The following is a 22,639-nucleotide window of genomic DNA, read 5'->3' as shown; positions in this document are numbered from 1 at the left end:
GGTGCACAGCTGGGTCAGGTCGGCCATTAACAGTGGGAGTCCTCATACAGAGGCAAGGCTGCAGTCTGAGCTGACCCACGGCTAGGCTACAGACCCGGGTGTGCGGCTACATGTGACTATGGTGGGCCTGGTGCCTGACTTCAAGGGATCGTCCCTGCTGGCTTTGTGAGCACAGCGCCTGAGAGGCATCAGGGCAGACCGCCTGCATTCCCATGGCTGATAGGGGCTGAGGGCAGCACCAATAACAGTGTACGTTGTGAGCCCACACACAGATAATAGGCGGCACCACAGAGGGCACTTCCCAGTGGACAGCTCCTTCAGAGGCATACTCATCAGCTCCCCTACCAGGGGAAGCACTTCTGTTCCTCCTCCCTCACATAGCAGCTCAGAAACGTTTCTGGGGCTTCTACTCCAGCAGCAGAGGAGCATACTAGGCCTCCAAGAGGACTGTGACAACCACAGAGCAAAGAGGAAACCCTTCTCAACATCCAGTGAAAGCTCAGGTACCACAGCTGTTAGTGGGAACGTAGTTTGATGCAGCCACTATGGAAAACAATACAGCGATTCCTCAAAACACTAGAAATAGAGTTACCATATGATGCAGTAATCCCACTCCTGGGCATCAATCCAGAAACAACTCTAATTTGAGAAGATACACACACCCCAATGTTCATAGCAGCCAAGACATGGAGGTAACCTAAATATCATCCAGATGATTGGATAAAGAAGATGTTGTTTATATACAGTGGAATACTACTTAGCCAGTAAAAATGAAATAATGCCCTTCGCAGCAACATGGATGGACGTAGAGATTTTAACATGGATGGACCTAGAGATTATCACACTCTAGGTCAGAAAGAGAAAGATAATTATCATATGATATCACTTGTATGTGGAATGTAAAAAAATGATATAAAGGAACTTATTTACAAAACAGAGACTCACAGACATAGAAAATAAACTTATGGTTACCAAAGGGGAAAGGTAGGGAGCGATAAATTAGGAGTTTGGGATTAGCAGACACAAACTACTGTATACAAAATACATAAATAACAAGGTCCTACTGTATAGCTTAGGGAACTACATTCAGTATCTTATAATAGCCTATAATAAAAAAGGACATATATAAATGTATAACTGAATGATTATGCTGTACCCTAGAAACTAACAAAATATTGTAAATTAATTTCACGTCCATATTAAAAAAAGAGTTTGGAGCAGGGGCAGGGCCGTAGCCACCGGACGTGAGGCCCCCACGCCTTCCTTGCACGCAGGTTCCATTCCTCCACTTAGGTCTCCGTGGCCCCACTCATTCCAGCGGGAATCTTGAGGAGGGGAGTGTGAAGTGTGGGACACAAACGGCGTCAGCAGGGGACCAAAGGCAGGCTCCTGCCTGACCAGCAAAGGGGGTGCTCTGTGCGGGAGGGGACTCGGGGCACAGACCAACGATGGCGGCCTGGGAGGGGCTGTCCCTGCCGACCTGCAGGGCAGGAGCTGGGCATCCTGAGCTGTGTGAGGTAGGATGAAAAGGAGATGCAAGAGGGAAGAACTGACTAAATAGTTACGTGAGTTTCGTGAAAAGTGAAAGAAGGAGAAGCTGGGAAAGAGGCTGAGAAGCCTTCCGGGCAGGGAGGAGGAGCCGGCAGAGCGCTGCGCGCCGGGACCGCCAGGCAGGAGGAGGGGCTGCGCCTGAGGGCGGGGCTCCGCTGGGCGGGGCAAACCCGCGGCCCGAGACCGGGCTCCGAGGCGCGGAAGTCGGACACGGGCGGCTAGAAGCTCAAGGCGGGGGTGGGGAGTAGGGAAGGGGGAGTTACTGTTTAATGCGTGCAGAGTTTTAGTTTCAAAAAATGAGAAAAGCTCCGGACGTGGTTGGGAGTGATAGTTGCACAACAATGTGAAAGCACTTAATGCCACTGAACCGTCACTTAATGATCAAAAAGGAAAATGTTATGGGATGTATATTTAACTACAATTTTTTCAAAAGCAGTACGGGTTCACCCTCAGGATTTCTAAACAGAGGCAGAAAAGAGTGGAGAGCAATTAATGTGCCATCTTTAAGTAGAGGCGAGGGGAGGACACCAGGGGTGGACAGTGCTGAGGGAGGCCTTCAGAGAGCCAGGGGCTCCCCAACAATGCCCCCAAGACTGCAGTTGGCATCAGGCCTTCTTCAGCTTCCTGGACCCGCACAGCCACCTGGCCACCAGGCCCAGCAGCTTCCCACAGAGCCACGCGGTGCCCAGGGTGGCCACCAGCAGGAACAAGAGGACGTCGAGCAGGTACTGCTCATACCACGGCTGCTGGAGGGTGTGGGGCTTGAGGTGCGCCGCACCCCCTGTCTGGAGGATGTGGTCGATCCAGCCCACCAGCCGCTGGGCGGGGGTCAGGGGGTGGGAACGCCTGATGATGCTGGCGGCCACCACAGCAGATTTGTACCTGTTGGCAGAGACACGGGTCAGGTGTTTACTCAAGTGATCTCAGAAGTCTTAGAGACCTTGTGTCTCTCTCTCTCTCTCTCTCATACACACACACACACACACACACACACACACTTTTCACCATACACACAAAAGACTGCCTTTCAAGCACCAAGAGCTGTTGGTTGGACCTTGCCACTGTTCAGCTGGGTCCCCTTGAAAAGCTCTCACTGATACCTGCATGCAAAGATCCATGCTTAGTGCTCAAAGTGTTACATATAAAGGTGCACACATACTATTGTGTGTCCTGGAAGTTTCAGCTCTTACTGAAAAAAGACCCATGTGGTGCCCATCGTGGTTTATGTCTTCATTCAGTGTAAGTAACCACAAGCCCAGAGAACAGAATACCTCTTGTCTTCCATGACTTGCTTCATCTTTAGAGCTAGTGTCTCAGCCTTCAACTGCTTTAACCGGATAGAGACTCCAAAATTTCTGGCTTCAACTCGGAGCATATTTTCATGCTGGTCTTCAAGGATAGGAATCCCCACCATGGGCACACCATGTTGGATGGCCTCCATAACACTATTCATCCCGCCATGGGTGACAAAAAGACGGATGCGAGGATGACCTGTTGCAAATAAGAAAAAGAGCAGAACATTTCAGGATGAAAAGTTTCACAAGGAGGGAAGCAGCAAGGGCAAAAAAATTAATTTTTTCAAGGTATTTTTGAAGAAAATGAATTTACTGATTTAGCTTAGGACACACTCAAAGGTGAATATATCAAGATACAAGATTCTGCCCTTGTCTCTGTACAGAGACTCCTCACCTCAAACACAATCTATAAGACTCAAAATCTAGGGAAAGCTGCAGAGAAAAGTCGTAAGTGAGGCATCGTCCTCCTTTAGCCCAGTCATCCATCCATCCCTCTCCACCATGTCTACCTTTGCTTCCCATATCTCTGTTCTCTCTCTTTATTACACTATCTGTCTCTCTATTACTCTACTGTCTCTCTATTAGTCTACTTCTATGTTTCTTTCTCTCTGTCTGTCTGCCTCTCACTCACTTGATCTCTGTAGCTCTCTCGGTTTCTTCCTCTCTCCCCCACTACTCATTTGTTTCCCACTTACCTAAATTCTTAATACTCTCATTGACACCACAACTCATGTGGCATTCATAAAACTTACACTGTATGTGATTTCTCCTTAATTTTATGAGAAATATTTAAAGTGGGGAATGCTGTACCATACACCTCAGTATTTGCAGTTCCTATATGCCGACCACACACTTATTTAGAGGAAACTAAAACAGGTGTTAATAACGAACAGTTCATCCCAAACTCTGCCTTGCAACAGGGATGTGAATCAGAATCCACTTGGGTTTCTTTGAAAATGGGACTCCTTTCCCTACCCCATGTCCTGTTGAATTAAATGTGCAGAATTTTCTATCATAAATTCCCAATACATCTTTGAACCATAATCTTGGCTATGAGCCTCCAATACAGTGATTATTGTACTGAGGAGTATCCAAAAAGGAGAAAAAGGACAAAGAAAATCTCTTGGGGTGCAATGAGCGCTCTGTTACCAGAGAACTGGATGGACCAAATAACTGGCTGTGAGGTTACCCAGTTTGGCACTCAGATATTACAGCACACCATTTAGACACCACCAACAACTTTGTAAATATGTGAGTTGCTCACACCTGTTGTAGCTGAAGAGAGTGTACCAATATGTGTGGACGTGTACCTGTACAATATCAGATGGCTGAACAGGTGTTCAAGAAGCCAGGGAAAGCAGTGACAACATGCCCCCTGGTATGTGTTCTCAGAGTTTACAAACTATCTTGGATTGGGTTTGGGTGACCTTGTTTAGTGTCAAATAAGGTAGGGTCAAAAGAACCTGAAAATAATATCACTTCTGGCTGCAAGGATCAGAACTGGAATAAAAAAGAAGGGAAAATGGCTGTTTGGGCTATTTTAGAAGTATAGCCTGATTTCCCAAGAATTCCAGCTGGCTGCTCCATTCCTGCCCCCTCCTTCTCATCTTAATGGGATTGCCCAACTAAAGGTCAGAGCCATAATGAACCCCAAAGACATATAAATGGAAAGAGAGAAGTAGACCTGGGGAGTTCTTACCCAAAAGGTCATTTTGAGGAAGCCAATCCATGAGTTTTACATTTGCTGCCAATTTGATATCTTTGGGCCAATGAGAAGTCTTATAGTTCCATATCACCCCTTGAGGGAGACGAGCAAAGGCAGCATTCATCTCCTTGAGAACCTCATCGGGCTGACAGTCATTCACCATGGAGCCTAGGGCCACAAGGACAAAACCAGAGTCTCCAAACTTGGTGATGAAATTCTCAAGTTCCTGGAAAGAGGTAAGAAAGGAAAGGAAGTGAATACTGTTGTTCATGAAATGAACATGAAAATCATGTTCATGAAAATCATCTGTTCACTAACTACCCTCTCCTGTCAACACCTAAGCTCACAGTCTTGAAATTGTTCTTGTAGCCTCTAAGACAGCTCAGTGCTTTCTGCACCATGCTCAGATCCTCTGGATGGATGGCCTTGAAATAATTTTTCTGAGGCCTTAGGACACAACTTCCCATATAATACTTTAAATCCTCACAAATGAATGTGAAGAGAGCTTTAATTAACTGGTCACCACAACAGTCCACGTTGCACATGAGGTGCTTACACTGCATAACAAAATATTTCCATGACAATGTTTTATGGAAGAGGAAGGTTGAAGTTATGGGAATCTCTTTCTTCACTGAAAACATAATCCCAGTACCATCATCTATATCCACAATAAGCAGTTAAGGGAGATATAAAAACAAAATATGTACAACATAATGTCAAAAAAAAAAGTAATTGTAAGGGAAAGGAGTAAAAATGTAGGGTTGTTAAAATGCATTTGAAATTAAGAGACCAGCAACTTAAAATAATCACATGTACAAATGGATTGCTATACATAAACCTCATGTAAATCACAAACCAAAAATCTATAATAGATACATTCACAAAAAAAGAGAAAGAAATCTACACATAACCACTAAACATAGTCATCAAATTACAAGGGAAGAGAATAAAAGATGAAAAAAAAGGAACAAAAAACTACAAAATCAACCCTAAAACAATTAACAAAATAGCAATAAGCACATACTTATCAATAATTACTTTCAATGTAAATGGACAAAATACTCCAAACAAAAGAGAGAGAGAGTGGCTGAATGGTTACTACAACAAGACCCATAGATAGCTGCCTATAGGAGACTTACTTCAGATCTAAAGATCACATAGATTGAAAGTGAGGGGATGGAAAAATATATTCCATGTAAATCGAAATCAAGAGAAAGCTGGCATAGCAATTCTGATGTCAGACAAAACAGACTTTAAAACAGAGACTGTACACAATTTACAATAGCCAAGATATCAGCAGATGACTGGATAAAGAAGATGTGGTGTATTTATACAATGGAATACTGTTCAGCCATAAAAAATGACAACATAATGCCATTTGCAGCAACATGGATGTCCCTGGAATGTCACTCTAAGTGAAGTAAACCAGGAACAGAAAGAAAAATACCATATGAGATTGCTCATATGTGGAATCTAAAAAAAAAAAAAAAAAGAACATAAAATACAAAACAGAAACAGAGAAACAGACTCATAGACATAGAATACAAATTTGTGGTTGCCAAGGGGGTAGGTGGTGGGAAGGGACAGACTGGGATTTCAAAATTTGTAGATACTGACAGGCATATGCAGAATAGATAAACAAGATTATACTGTATAGCATAGGGACATATATACAAGATCTTGTGGTAGCTCACAGCAAAAAAAAATGTGACAATGAATATATGTATATTCATGTATAACGGAAAAATTGTGCTCTACACTGGAATTTGACACAACATTCTAAAATGACTATAACTCAATAAAAATGTTACAAAATAAAACAAAATAAAATAGAAACTGTAACAAGAGACAAAGGAGGACATTACATAATGATCAAGAGATCAATCCAAGAAGAAGAGACAACAATTATAAATATATATGTACCCAACACAGCAGCACCTAAATACATAAAGCAAATATTCACTACCATAAAGGGAGAAATTGACAGTAACACAATAATAGTAGAGAACTAACCTCACATCAATGAACAGATCATCCAAATAGAAAATTAATAAGGAAATACTGACTTTAAATGACACATTAGGCCAAGTGGACTTAAGAGATATACATAGAGCATTCCATCCAAAAGCAGCATAATACACATTCTTTTCAAATGCACATGAAACATTCCTCAGGATAGATTATATCCTAGGCTACAAAAAAAATGGAAGTTGGTTTCCAGAGGCTGGGGAAGGGGAGACATGGGTAGCTAATATTCAATGGAGGAAGAATTTCAGTGAAGAAGGATGAATAAGATTAAGACACCTGCTGCACAGTGTGGTACTTGTATGCAATAATAATGTATTGTACTGTTAAATATGAGAACACTTGATGTGAGACCTGTCAAGGGAGTAGGTCTCACATCAAGTGTTCTCACCACAATAAAATAAAATACACAATAGAGAAATAAAATAAAAGTAAAATACAAGAAAAGAAAATGATATATCCTAGGTGTTTTGTTTGCCTCACTCTCTCTACTTCACTCCCAGGATCCCAGTGGCAAGGCAGTCACCAGCTGTGCCCCGAGGACCTCTGCATTAAATTCATATCCAGGGCTCAAGCTTGACTTACCTGTGGCACTGGTTTAATAGGTTTGGCCAATAAGCCTCCAATATACACAGTGTTGGGAAGCAGGGGCCGAGCATATTCAAAGGCAAAGTCAGAGTTCACAAACCACAGCTCTGCTTTCTTTAGAAGATGAGACAAAACTGGCCTCGAGCCTTCCGGGAAATGCTCCTTGATGGTCTTGTCAAAGGCAGAGTGCATCTGCCACTGTCTCATGGAGAAATGAAATGACAAGAGAAAATTCTGCACTCTGCCCCAGAAGTCCAAGGGGCTGGTTAGGTAGGAAAAGTGTACTGGCACATGAGACACTGCGCTGGGAAGCCCAATGTCTGCGCTGCCAAATGGTGTGGGAAGAACAGACACAAAGTGCTTCTCAAGCTTCTCAGCGATCAGGAATGAACAGAAGTCAAATGCTTCGACAACCATCAGGTCAAAGTTCTCATTCTTCAAGGAATCCATGATATCACTTCTTAGCAAATAGCTGCACCGGGTCCCCAAATGTTCCATTATCCTTACAAGGTTTACAAGTGCTTCTCTGTACAGAAAAAAAAATTAATGACAAATACTCATTGGAGGTGTTAATTTCACAATTCTTAGGAGAATCTTCAGCTCAAAGAGAATATCCCAGGGAAGTAAGACCCTTTGCAGCAGCCTATTTCACCACTGTTCTAGAACTGTCCTCTGTTCTAGTCCCTCTGGTCCAGGTAACTTTACCCCCTAAAATGTTCTCGGTTCTTATTCTCCCCTCTCTCTGTCCAATCCAGTGTGACCCACCACTAACGCCAATTCAAGGTCCTTCTGCTTTGGGAGCCTTGGCTGACTGTAGCAGATCTCCTGATTCTATGTCTGTTTGATATGTTCTGTGATGCTCTGTTTAATTTTCACCCATACACTGACTTTTTATGAGTGACTGTCTTGCTTCCCAGCCAAACTGTGGAAATAACTTGACAGAGTCCATGGATATTGATGCTACAGCCTTTTTAACAACATTTCTCTATACCCTGCATTTGACAGGTTGCCTCACACAAAGAATTTCTTGATGATAGTATCTGAATCCAAACTCTAAACTGAACATGAGATTTATAGCCTCCTAGCATAGGAGTTAAATAATTCAAAACCAAAATAAAAAAAAAATCCTGTTTGAAACCTATTAACAGCTTTTCCACTTCATGCTCACTGGAGTATTTACAAAAGTTAATGCTATCATTTTACTGATACCTAATTAAAACTCTTCTTCATGGCACTATAACAGGAAATATTCTCCTTCAATGTTTACTGTCTTTGCTTGGAAGGAAAATAATCTTTTTTGTGTAGTGTATGGGAAAATAGACAAAAATGCTTGTGACCAGAAGTCACAGGTGCAGGTGTTTGGAAGACCCATGGGCCTCCTAGTTGAAGAAGGACTGAGAGAATCAATGGCCCAGCAAACCCACAACCTGTACAACGTGACACCATGTCAGTCCACTTAAAGAAGGCCCACAGGTTGAAGACTCATTAGGAAGATGCAGATCTCTGCCTGTTCTGTAGAATCAACTTCAAGTGATGGTGATTAGCTGAAATCATCCTCTATTATATATTTTTAAAGATTTTACACAAAGAATGATTGCCAAATATTGTGGATAAATGCAAAGTATGAAGTACAAAGTCCTCAAAAGTAGAACATTAATCACATTTCAAATTAAGTTAATTAACTGGAGAAGATTACAGGAAGACACTGTGCTCAGTATATTGCATTGTATTTAACATGTGTGTAGAACCAGTCTTCACAGAAATCAAGCTTGTAGAGCTGAAACAAGTCATATGCTTTTAAAATACAGGCCTAACAACACAAGATGACACAAAGTTTCAAATGAGTACTTTAGATCAGATCTCTTATAGAGGAGAGAATTTGGTCTTTTAGTTTAGGTGAGGAAGAAATATTTATGGAAAAAGTCAAATTTGAGCACAACCTTGACAGTGAGTAGAATTTTTAAGCAAAGAAGAAGGGCATTAAACCACTGCAATTAACCGAGTGAGGCATGAATTTATGTCTTTCTTTTTTATGTCAAAAATGAAGAATTTCTGTACATTCCAGGTAATCAAAAAAAAAAAACTTTCAGGCCCATCTCACACTGTGTATCATCAATCAAGGTATTAGGGGTTTTTTAAATGAGTTTAAAAGGTTAAAAGATGAGCATTTCAAGGTATGGAAAATCAATATTCATAAGTGTTTTTCCATTCTTGAAAATGGAGATACATGAGGAGAAGGGGGAATAAATAAGTATAAAACAGTGGCTCTGCTTTGTTATCAGCAATGAGAAATTAAGTTGTCTATCCTTCCTTCTGCATTAGGGATAGTATACATAAAGACTGTAGGTGCAGTATTGCCAAGAAGATTCAGGAGAAAAAGCCCCCCAACACACACACTATACAGAAATCCATTCATGCTTTTCATGGAAGAGGGACAGTATACAGACCGGATGGTTGGGAGTGCAAGCCTCATCTATTCCATCCACCCACCATCCCCATCATTGATCCCTTCCTCCATCCATTCACCCATCAACCCATCTATTTCTCTTGAAGTCACTCCAAGCATTCATGTATTCATCCATTCATTTGTATCATTAAAATAGTAGGTCTTTCATTGAGAAAATAAAATAAATTACCTGCCGTGCAAAGCTTCTGTGACAAAGAACTCAAAATGTTTCCTTAATTCATTTACATCATCTTCAGATAGAAACCAACTGATAACTTGAAATGATTTTCCCTTCTTTTTTAAATCTAAGAAAACACCAATAGGTAAATATTTAAATGTTAACCTAGATCAATATTAACATGAAATCATAATCTGTTTATTCCAATAGTTTAATACATATTTGAATGTTTACTTTTTTTTTGCTTTCTCATTTCTTCCATCATATAACCTGAAAATATTGAGAATCTTACAATTCTTCAGTCACTTTTATACAATTTAAAGTACTAGAAGTTTCCATTTAAAGCCTTCACTTAAAGGTATTTCTTATTTTACAAGTGAAAAAACAAAGCTGAATGGAGAGTCAGAAAATTTTTCAAGATTGCATACATAGTGAGTGGTACATTCTGTATTAAATTATGTGTGTGTGTGTGTATAACATATATAACAAAAAAGCTATGTATCAAATGGCAGTAGGGAGGATTCTGGGAAGATGGTAGAGTAGAGAGTGTTAGGAATCTGTCTCCTCACCTTGACAATAATTGCACTAAAAGAAATCTGTTGAAAATAACTATTTTAGAAATTTGTATAGTCCTTTGAGGGCTTGCAAATTTCAGAGGAAAACAATAAGTAAAACCAACAAATCTTTAGCTAGCTAGACTATAAAAAAAAAAAAAAGGAGAGCGAGAGAATACTCAAATTACCAAAATCGAAAATGAAAATGGTGTCATTGCTACCAACTCTATGGAAATAAGTATTATAAGAGAATATTGTGAACAACTATACGCCAACAAATTAGATAAGCTGCATGAAATGTTATAATTCCTGTAGACATAAAACCAATTAAATTGTAAATCACAAAGAAATAGAAAATCTGAATAGGCCTATAATAAGGAGAATAAATCAGTAGTCAAAATCTCCCAACAAAAGAAATTCCTGGACCCAATGGCTTCACTGCTAAATTCTATCAAGCATCTAAAGAAGGATTAATACCAATCCTTCTCAAATTGTTCCCCAAAGCTGAAAAGGTAGAAAACACTTTCAAACTTATTTTATGGGACCAGCATTTCCCTGACACCAAGGACAGACAAGGACACTACAAAAAAAGAAAACTACAAACTAATATCCCTTGTGAATATTGATGAAAAATCCTCAGCAAAATAGCAACAAATCTAATTCAACAGAATATGAAGAGGATTATACATAATGACCAACTAAGATTATTCCTGGAAGGCAAGGACGACTCAATATATGAAAACCAATCAATAACAGAATGAAAATATATGAAAATCAATCATTAACAAAATGAAGGACAAAAACCACATGATTACCGCAGATGACACAGGAAATGCATTTGACAAAATTCAACATCCATTCATGATACAAACACTCAACAAACTAGGAATAGGAGGTAATTACCTCAACATAATAAAAGCCATATATGAAAAACCAACAGCAAACATCATACACAGTGAAGAAAGAATGAAAACTTTCCTCTAAGATCAGGAACAAGACAAGAAAACTCTCTTTCACCATTTCCTTTCAGTATAGTATTGGAAGATCTAGACAGTAATTAGGCAAAAGAAGGAAGGAAAGGAGGGAAGGGCATTCACACTGGAAAGGAAGAAGTAAAATAATCTCTTCACAGACGACATGACCTTATATATTGAAAACGCTGAAGATTCTACAAAAAAGTTAGAGTTAGTAAATGAATTTATCAAAGTAAAGTAGAATGATAAAAAGTCAACACATAAAAATCAGTTGCATTTCTATACACCATAAATGAACACTCTAAAAAGGAAATATTTAGAAAATATTTTTCTAATAGTCAAAAATCATTCTATATATAATAGTATCAAAAAGAATGAACTACTTGAGATTTAATTTAACCAAACAAGTGAAAGATTTGTAAAATTAAGACTGCAAAACAATGCTGAAGGAAATTAGAGAAGACATAAATAAATGCAGATCTATCCCATGTTCATGAATTAGAAGACTCAATATTGTTGATATGTCAATACTACCCAAACTGATCTACAGATTCAATGCAATCCCTATCAAAATACCAATGATGTCTTTTGCAGTAATGGAAAAATCCGTCCTAACTCATATAAAATCTCGAAAGTCTCAAGTAGCAAAAACAATCTGGATAAAGAAAAATAAAGCTGGAAGACTCACACTTCTTGATTTGAAAACTTACTACAAAACTACAGCAATTATTACAGTATGAAACTGTCATAAAAACAGACATGCAGACCAATGGAATAGAATAGAGAGCCCCTCTCAAAATATTTTTGACACAGGGCCATGACCATTCAATGGGAAAGGTCAACAAATGATACTGGAAAACTAGATCTCCGCACACAAAAGAATGAAGTTGTCAGCTCCAGTTCAAGATGGTGACATAGGAGGCTCCTGAACTTATGGACCTGTCAAATCTGTAGCTACATATGGATCAATTCCCTCTGAAAGAAATCCAGAAACCAGCTGAGTGACTCCTGTACATCAGGTGAACAAGAAAAAGATCCACATTGAAATGGGTAGGAGAAGTGAGACACACTCTTGCCAGAAACCCGACCCCTGACACAGCAAGCCACAGTTGGGAAGGAACTCACAAGTCTCAGCTTCTCCCTGAGGAGCAAAGGGTTTGAACCCCACATCTGGTGCCCCAATATTTAAGATCTCTACCTGATAGAGATGCCTCGAAAACATCTAGATTTCAAAGCAACGGGATTGGCATTCTCAAGACCCACAAGGGTACAGCAAACTAAGAAGCAGTTCTTCATCCGCATTCATGAGGACCTGCCGCGGCTAACTCTCCAGGGCCCAGTACAGAGCAGCCGACTGAAACATGCTCAGTCTTCCCACAAAACAGACCTATCTGCTTATCTTAAAAGCTCTTGTAAGTGATTCGAAAATGAATTCTATGAAACAACATATATATATTATTAGGCCTATAACATATGGAAATGTAATACATTTGTCAACAATAGCACCAAAGCAAAGGAGAGGAGCAAAGCTGTATTGGGCCAAGAAAAAGAATCCAGGTGATATTAACACTCAGAAAAAAATGAAGAGAAACATAAGTAAAAAATAGTAAGTTTAATAAAACAAAAGCTATACATATATACTTGTTCTTCTTTCTTTTTTAAAGCTCTTCTAAAAAACATAAAAATAAAATAATAATAATAATAAAGTATTTTTGGGTCGGTAACATTTATACATGTAATGTGTATAACAAAATTACCATTGGAATTAAGTTAGTACAAATCTGTAGGTGATTCCAATAAGAAAAGATGCACACAGGAATCCCAAAAACAACTGTTAAGGGAAAACTATTAAAATAGTGAAAAGAATTATTAAAGAACTTAAAATACAAAATAAAAAATATACACTTATTGAAAAGAAGATAAAAAATGGAAAATAAAGGAACCAAAATGGATATAAATTTAAGCAGAATATCAACAAGGAAATCAAATGTTTGAACAATACTATAAGCCAACTATACATAACAGGCATTTATAAAGCCCTTCACCCAACATCAGCAGAATATACATTCTTCTCAAATGCACATAGAACATTCTCCAGGACACATTATAGGTCAGCCATTAAAAAAGCATGATAAACTAAAAAGATAAAAATAATACATGGTTATTTTCTCCAACCATAGTAGAATGAAATTGGAAATCAGAAACAGAAAAAAACTTAGAGACTCTCACAAATATTGGATGGTAAACAACATACTCTAAGAGTGACATCAGTAAACTGGTAATTTAAGATTTTCTAGTTCCTGTCCTCTCACAGAAACATCAATTTGAGCAACTGTCGATTGAGCAAATGCATGAAAATAATTTCACAAGAGCTAAGACTTCCAGGTGAGGGATCACAGCACCTCGGTGAAGCACAGAAATGAGAGAAAGTGCATTGAAAACAGTAGGAAAGATAAAGTCACATTACCCACCTGACCTTTCCACCAAGCCCAGGCAGTCCAGCAAAGGGATAGATACTTTTCCCATGGGAGAAGGAAAGTGAAGTGAGATCCAACTGTTCCATGGACCCCAGGACTGGCCCAACCCAGCACTGGGCTGTCTTCCACAGTCACACATGTCTTCTGTGGCACCAGGCTCCCAGCAGGTTCCCACAAACCCAGGTCCTTGGCCTACCCTCGGGCCTGCCAGCTTCCATAGCCCCAGGAGGCTCCCTTGGTCCCAGACTCTTGAAGGCTCTCACAACCCAGGATCATTGGCCCACCCTAGTGCCAGCTGGCTTCCATGGGCCCAGGTGGCCCTTGTGACACAATATTCCAACAAACTCAGGCTCCTGGCCCACCTTTAAGCCAGGTGGCTCCCTTGGTACCAGGCTCCCAACAGGCTTCTGTGAACCCAGGCTCCCAATACATCCCTGCATTAGCTAGCTCCCACAGACCTGGGCAGCTCCTGTAGCCCCAAGCTCACAGTCAGCCCTCTGCCTGGACAAATATTCCAACAGCAAACCTGTTCACAGACATGTCCAGATGGCTCACTCAGAATATCTGGATGAGCTGACTGGTGAAGGACTTTGCCTGCTCAAGCCATTCTGTAAAAACTGCCTGCTTCTTCCAATGCATAGGCACCAATGCAAGGCCACAAGAATTATAAATATCAAGAAAACATGACACCGTAAAGGAAAGTAATGAAATTCCAAAGACTGAAGAAATGAGGTCTATAAACTTTTTGACAAAAATTCAGAATAATCATCTTAAAGCTATTCGGTGAACTACAAGAAAACACAAATAAACAACTAAATAAAATTAGGAAAAAATACATGAGCAAAATGAGGAGTTCAACAAAGAAACAGAAACCATTAAACAAGAAAAACAGAAATCTTAGAGTTGAAGAAGACAGTGGTTGTCCTGAAGAATTCACTAGGAAGCTTCAGCAACAGACTCATCAGAAAAAAGAATTAATGAACTAAAGACAAATTATTTTAAATCACCCAGTCAGAGGATGAAAAGAAAAAGGAACAAAAAAGAATGAAGAAAACCTATGTGAACTACGGCATACTATTAAAAGAAATATTGTACACATTATTGTAGTTCTAGGAAGAGAAGAGAGGAAGAAAAGGGCAGAAAGCTTATTTAAAGAAATAATGGCTGAGAACTTTCCAAATCTGGGGAGCTATTTGGGTATTAAAGTTCATGAATCTAATAGTTAACACAAAAATTTCCATCTAAAACAATTTTCTTCAAGGCACATTATAATAAAACTACCTAAAATCAAAGACAAAGATAAACTTTTTAAAGCAACAAGAGAAAAAATTTCCTCGAGTATAAGAAAACCCCCTTAAGGCTATCAACGGATTTTTCAGCACAAACCTTGCAGGCTGAGAGTCATATAGTATATTCAGAGTGCAAAAAGAAAAACCAAAAAAAAAAAAAAAAAACCTGCCGACCAAGAATAATTTACCTGGCAATGTTCTTTCAGAACTGGAGAGAAAAATACTTTCCCACACAAACAAAAACTGAGGAAGTCCATCACCATGAGATCTGCTTTACAAGAAATACTGAAAAGAGGTTTTCAAGTTGAAATGAAAGGATGTTAATTAGTAACATGAAAAATTTGAACATATAAAACATACATACAGGTAAAGGTAAATATATACTTAAATTTAGAATGCTGTAATACTGTAATATGGTAGTGGGTTAATCACTGAACTCTAGTGAAGGGGTTAAAGGACAAACTTTTAATAATAACCATAGCTATGATAATTTGTTGATAGATATACAATATAAAAAGAGGTAAATTGTACAATCAAAAACATTAAAATATTGGGTGAGGAGTAAAAGGGTAGAGTTTTTGTATGCAAGTGAAATTAAGTTATCAGCTTAAAATAGACTGTTACATCTATAAGAACTTGTGTGTTAGTTTCACTGTAACCACAAAGCAAAAACCTACAGCTGAGACACAAAAGCTGACGAGAAAGGAATCAAAGCATAGCACTAGGAAAATCATCAATTCTCAAAGAAAGACAGCAAAAGATGAAGAATGGAACAGGGAAACTACAAAATAGTCAGAAAACAATTAATAAAGTAGCATTAGGTAATCCTTACCTATCAATTACTTTAAATTTAATTAGATTAAATTATCCAATCAAAAGTTGTATCATGACTGAATGGATTAAAAACACAAGACTCCACTAGATACTGCTTACAAAGGAGTCGCTTCAGCTTTAAGGATAGACATAAACTCAGTTAAAGTGTTCTACAACATTCACTTCTTCTTTCATTTTTTTTATTGAAGTACAGTCAATATACAATGTTGTGTTAATTTCTGGTGTACAGAATAATGATTCATTTATACACATACACACACACACACACACACACACACACATATATATATATATTCTTTTTGTACTCTTTTTCATTATAGGCCATTACAAGAGCTGGTAAAAGATAGTCCACGCAAATGGAAGACAAAAGAGTGGTAATCATTTCACAATATTTATGTGTATTAACTCATCACATTGTACAACATGAGCTTACATATCATGTCAATAATATCTCAATAAAACTAGGAGGAAAAAACTAATATAACAGGATTTAATATAACTGTTAAGTGATCTTAGCCTGATACAGGCATTTGCTAACAAAGAATATTAAAAAGAAATGGAACATTAACATAAAATGTTAACTAAAAATCATATAAAAATTTGAAAGGTAATACCATACATATTTAATATTGGAATTTTTCACTCCTGAAATGAAAATTTAAAGCACACAAAGTATCTTTCCATTATCTGATGGTCTTGATCTTTGGTAACAAATATTCCAGACACAGAAAAAATGTATTTTGTTTTGCATTAACACGCATCAAATTGTTAAGAGTGTGTCCAAAAGCATCTTCAAATTGGGCATTAGCCATTGCTCATTCATAAAGGCCTATTTCTTTTTTTAATGTTGAAAATATTTTGTTTTCTTTCCCTGATTTTGTTTTTGCCATTGAAATCTATGCTGATTTAACTTCAAATTTTAGAACAGTTTCTGATTTCAGGTTAAACTGTTCTACAACAACATTCACTTCTTCTTTCTTTTTTTAAATTGAATTACAGTCAATTTACAATGCTGTGTTAATTTCTGGTGTACAGCATAATGATTCATTTATACATATATATGTATATATATACACATATACACATATATTCTTTTTCATTACAGGCCATTACAAGGTATTGAATATAGTTTCCTGTGCTATACAGTAGGACCTTGTTGTTAATCTATTTTCTATATAATGGTTAGTATCTACAAATTCCAAACTCCCAATTTATCCCTCCCCACCCCTTTCTCCTCTGGTAAACATAAACTTGCTTCTGATGTCTGAGTCTGTCTTTGTTTATAAATAAGTTCATTTGTGTCCTTTTTTTCTCCAGGATGTACAAACAGCTCATACAACTCAATAACAAAAACAAACAACCCTATCCAAATATGGGCAAAAGACCTAAACAAACATTTCTCCTGTGAAGACATACAAGTGGCCAATAGGCACACAAAAACATGAAACAAGCTCAATATCACTAATTATCAAAGAAATGCAAAGCAAAACTACAATGAGGTATCACTTCACACTGGTCAGAATGGCCACCATTCAAAAGTCCACAAACAATAAATGCTGGAGAGGCTGTGGAGAAAGGAAACCCTCCTACATTGCTGGCGGGAATGTAGTTTGCTGAAACCTATTATGGAAAGCAGTACAGAGATTCCTTAAAAAACTGAAAATAGACCTACCCTATGGTCCAGGAATCCCATTCCTGGGCATATATCTGGAAGAGACTCTAATTAGAAAAGATACATGTACCCCAATGTTCATAGCAGCACTACTAAATACAACAGCCATGACATGGAAGCAACCTAAATGTCCATCCACAGATGTATGTATAAAAAAAGTTGTAATATATATACACAATGGAATACTACTTGGCCATAAAAATTATAAAATGATGCCATTTGCAGCAACAGGGATGGACCTGGAGGATGGTCATACTAAGTGAACTAAGCCAGAAAGAGGGAGAGAAATACTATATAAAATCACTCGTATGTGGAATCTTTAAAAAAATAAAAGGACATAAACTTATTTACAAAAAAGAAGGTGGCATTTTAATTATCTGGCTAACTCCTGTAATTTCTCTCATTCAGTTCTAAAATTCAGAGGGAAAGATAGTTGTACTTTATTTATTAAGCTCCACTAACCCTTAAAATTGACTTCACCTTGATGAAAGCAGACTAAGATGTTGTCTATCTCACTCTCAGGATTAAGGTGAACACCACCACTTGACAAATAATCGGAGGAGCCCATGAGTCCAGTTAAAAGCCTGAGTTCCAAGACAGAGCTTCCTTACTTTAGCTGCTGAACTGCTCTCCTACCTACACATCCAAAGATGGAAGAACTAACTGGCTGAAAGGAGTGAGAACTGTCTGTTCAGGAGACAGTTCCTCCAGGCAGATGCTGGCTCGAGTGTCAGCCCATAGGGCTCAGCAATTTAATGGCACAGACTCCCCAAAACAAAGAGGACTTGTTTCTTCGGGAACGTGCACCTAGTAGACAAAAAGATAGAGGAATCTGTCTGAGGGAAAGAGAAAGAGTCCAAACTTTGGACAACTAAGTTTCTCTTTAGGGTGGCATCTGATACTTGTGATTTCAGTTACTGCTTGAAGTAATACTACATCTTAGCATTAGAAACGTCTGCCATACCAGTATTTCTGAAGTCATTTATTTATTAAAGTTGTAAATAAAAAACACTCTAGGGAAATTCTCCAAGCAGGTAGTTAATACAGGCTCAAATGTTTCAATACACTGAGTTTTCAATCAGGCCAACAAAATTAACCCAATTACACGTTTTCCTTATTTGCAGACCTCTACCGAAGTCCACTGTTAAAGGAAAAAATGAATATTTCATTTCAAAACCTCAGAAATTTTCACTGATTTGTGACTATTGAAAGAAAATCTGAACTGTTAAAACTTGGACCCAAGGATAAAACTAAAAGGAATCCATGAATCGCTGAATTATTTGTAGATTTTACAGAGTGTAAGTTTGTTAAAGAGATGAGAGTCTAAAACTTTCAGCAGTTTCTCAAAGCCATGGGAACCACCAAAATGAAATAATCATGTACTGAAACCATCACGGTTGACAATCAAGGCAGATGCAAAATCACACTGACAATCAAGGCAGATACAGAGGAATACATATAGAAAGGATACTCAGTGAACAATCCGGAACTCAATCTAGAAGATGATTAAACCTGTTTTAAAACAGTCTGAACAATAGCAAAACCTGAGGTTCATCTTCACAATTTTATAATTGCTTAGATTTTCTCTCAACAAATCTGCTTACTTTTAGAATTTTTTTAAAAATTTAAGCCTTGCTAACGCTGATGGAAAAATCTAAAGCTTAAAGTCCCACATTTACCCAGCTCTATTAACCTGTTGTGTGAACTCAAACGAACCACTTAAGTTCCCTGAGCCTCTGTGTCCTTGTCTGTCAACAGAGAAGCATTGATAGGATTGATGAGCTTCATTTTAACTCAAATTTTTTGGATTCAGTGACTCAGAACTTCTGACATCACTATAAACAACTCATGGGAAGCCACTGATTTTTCAATAATAATGAATGGAGGCTTACCTTCAATGAAGTGACACCCAGATAAGGAGATAAAATGTGGACATATAAAATGTCGAGGCTAATAAGATATCCACTTAACATAAACACACACACATTTTGTCCATTCTTTCAGTACAACTAGATTCAAAAAGATTTTGTGACAAGCAGGATTATCCAAAAGACATTGCCTCTCTTTGGCTGGGATAGAAGACACCAATAATTATGAAAAAAAAAGATACCTGGGTCTAAAATAGGTCCAGTATTAACAAGCATAGTGACATTATGACCGTGATCTTGAAGAATCTGAGACACTTGCTCCAACAGGAAGTAATGGCTTCCATCTAGAAACAATACATAATATCACTTTGGTGAAAATAAGAACAGAAAGTCTGAAATTGTGGTGGGGGATGTGGGGAAATCCAGGGTAAGGCAACAGAAAGCTGACAGTGAGCTGAGAAAGAAGAGTTTCTTCAGTCCCTCCTTCTCACTCTGGGCAAGCCCCAGCCTAGCTACCTACATCGTGCCTTCCTACAGCTTTGACCTGTAGCAATCCCTCACCAAACATTCTTTCTTAGGACCTGTGGTCTCCACATCAGTGTAACGCAATTCTAGGTCTGAAGGAATTCCTGATCCTAAGGTACACACTGCCTTTTAGCCAGGGACATATGGAGACACTGTGTCCTAAAGAAACAACTGCACTGGTGGAAATTTGGGCACAGTCCTATGCATGTGAGTGTGAAGGGTTCCTAATGGACTATCAACCGGAGCTATTTCTGGAATCCTTCTCTCTGGAAATGCATGCTAGAGTAGGAGCCAGAAATATGGGTGCTTGAATGTGAGTCCAAGAAGCAGCCATTGAAGCAGAAGGATGTGGGGCCACCACTTAGAGCCAGACTGCTTGAGATTCAGATGTATTTGGCAGGAAATTTCTCAGTTGGAGCCTGAATTTTTCACATCCATTAAGGCATGCAAGACAACTGTGGGGCCCATGGGGCAGACCTGCAGGATCCTAAATGCATGGGACACTGGGACATCCCCCATCCTAGGACAATACTGGGATCCTAAAGAAAGAGAAGCTTCACCCTTGGGAGAGGTACATGCTCCATCACACCAATGTCCTGTCTAAAAGCATGCACCATCATGGGGCATTTTTCTTGAATCTGTGGGTCTCAGCAGCAGAGGAAGCCAGATCAGGAGGGAAGGAAAAGATTTTTCCAAAGTTGAGAAGTGGGAGTTGTTTGGGAGACAAAGGTCCCAAGACGACTGGGCCAGTGAAGGATGCTGTAGAACTACATATATAGTGTGGGGGTTTCTCTAGTTTTTTATACCCATATTTGTGTTGCCTAAGGTAACAAAAATTATATAAAACACAGTACCCCTATGCCCTCAGACTGCCTGCTCTCGCTCACATACAACTCTTGGAAGAAATGAGCGAAAGGGAGAAGGGGTCTCCAATGACACAGCCATTCATGCCGGTCTTGATGAGCCCCCGGGCATTCTGGGGCAGAGGAGGGGCTTCCAGCACCACATAAACCACCCCAGCCCCTTTCTTGGAGTCTGAGGCAGGAGGACAGTGTACTTTCAAGAAAGGAGGAAGCTTTTTTTCTCCATTACCTCTATCATTTAAAAATTGGCTTAAAACGGGGTTTTAAAAACTACTGATATTTAGAAATCCCCACTGTAAAGAGGGGAGAGTGGAATCTGTAGAAAAGGATGGTTTTGAGGTTAGAAACTGTGAGTAAATTCCCAAAGTGTGCCATTAGGGAGGTCTGGTGTGCTCTTGCAAAAGGCATCTCATTTTCTGACCCTGTTTCCCACTTAGGAAATAAAGGCGGGGGCGCAATTAGATGAGTTCTGACGGCTTATTTTTTTCCCCCAGCTCTAGGATCCCCAGATTCTCTGGGATCTAAAAGTGATCTAGGGAGCCTACTGTACTTTCAGGATGGGCCAAATAAAAGTCTTGGAGAAATTCCGTTCTTTGAGTATTCATTATCCTGATAAATTTTCCCCTTTTGTCTTCTGTTCTACTTGGGGCACAAGTAAAGGAAATAAAACGGTGTCTGCAATATGCAGGACTAACCGCATCACATGAAGCACTGGTGAAAATGAGAGAGGGGCTCCCAAGTGCTCCACTGCCCTGGGGTCCTCCCCGCTGCCCAGTCAGTTCTCCAGTTTTCCTACTCATGAAACATTCCCAGTTTGTGCTGCAGCCCCCAGGAACACCTGTGCCCAGACTCCAAGAGCCTGAAATTGGCCTCACCTTCTACTTGCTGCTGGCAGCTGCTGAGCATGCCCCAGAAGTTTAGGGTGAGACTCTGTGCATCCTACAGGCGCCTTGGAGGAGGCAGCCTGCGGTCTCAAGCTCAGAACTGGATCTAAACTTCTGGCCCTGGCTGTGCGCACCGGGATGCGCATCCAGAACAAAGAAAAAGAGGAAAGGAAACTGCTCTTTTCTCCAGAAATAATTTCACCTCAGTGGGGTAGTCCTCTCTCCGCTCCACAGCCCTTGCCAGTCTCTCCCGCCTCCAGCCTGGTGTACAAGCCCAGTCTGGAAAACCACACGAAATGATCCTCCAAGGGGCTGTTGGCTTGAGCTCTGGCACGGCAGCCTGGGACATGCCTGTCTACGTCCTCCCGGCCAAGCACTTACCCAACAAGGATACAGTCAGGATTTTGGCGGCCTCCGAGAGCAGGAGCCCAGGCAGTAGGAATCCGACTAGAAGCAGCACCCGCTGCTCCCCCATCCTCGCTTCTGCAGGAGCTGAGGTGCGGAGCCCAGTGCTGCGCGCACCGCGCGGGTCACAGGAACCTGTGCGCGCTCCGGGCAGGCGGCGCGTAGGAGGTGAAGGAAAGGCTCGGGCTGGGAGCCTGCTGGGAGGTAAGAAACTATCCTGCCCCGTCTTCCCTTCTGTTTGTCCTCTCTTGCCCTTTGGCCTTTCCTCCTTACATAAATACACATTGGATATTCTGTCCGCACCCTCTTTAAATATGGTCAACAGGAAGGAGGGGTTAGTGAACTGCTCTGTTAGTGAACTGCTCCGTAATGCCTCTCTTTTCCACGTTAACACTATATCCTCCACACTGAAAATACTCTGAACCAGGAATGGTAGGGACCTTAGGAAATCACATCGAAGAAAATTCCATCTGTAAGTAATTCAGACCCAGCGCCCTTTTAGGGAT

General features: G+C 39.7%; 1 protein-coding gene across 1 annotated transcript; it reads right to left on the bottom strand.

Moving 5' to 3' along the window:
- Positions 1 to 756: 756 nt before the first annotated feature.
- LOC102526236 (UDP-glucuronosyltransferase 3A1) lies at positions 757 to 22,393 on the bottom strand. The gene is made up of 7 exons (XM_072951193.1): positions 22,110 to 22,393; positions 19,699 to 19,800; positions 9,801 to 9,915; positions 7,162 to 7,690; positions 4,546 to 4,777; positions 2,823 to 3,042; positions 757 to 2,433 (listed from the first exon to the last, which is right to left on the bottom strand). Exons 1-7 carry the CDS (start codon positions 22,201 to 22,203, stop codon positions 2,157 to 2,159), a joined length of 1,569 nt encoding a protein of 522 aa, XP_072807294.1. The 5' UTR covers positions 22,204 to 22,393; the 3' UTR covers positions 757 to 2,156.
- Positions 22,394 to 22,639: the final 246 nt, after the last annotated feature.

The sequence above is a fragment of the Vicugna pacos genome, chromosome 3 (assembly GCF_048564905.1).
Source record: "Vicugna pacos chromosome 3, VicPac4, whole genome shotgun sequence".
Taxonomy (NCBI): Eukaryota; Metazoa; Chordata; class Mammalia; order Artiodactyla; family Camelidae; genus Vicugna; species Vicugna pacos.
This window is presented reverse-complemented; position numbering and strand designations above follow the sequence as displayed.

Excerpts from the sequence above, each read along its gene's own strand:
- LOC102526236 (XM_072951193.1), bottom strand. The coding sequence starts at position 22,203 with ATGGGGGAGCAGCGGGTGCTGCTTCTAGTCGGATTCCTACTGCCTGGG. Across the intron at positions 4,778-7,161 it reads CTATTAAACCAGTGCCACAG|GAACTTGAGAATTTCATCAC; the intron begins GTAAGTCAAGCT and ends ACCTCTTTCCAG. Across the intron at positions 3,043-4,545 it reads TCCTCAAAATGACCTTTTGG|GTCATCCTCGCATCCGTCTT; the intron begins GTAAGAACTCCC and ends TATTTGCAACAG.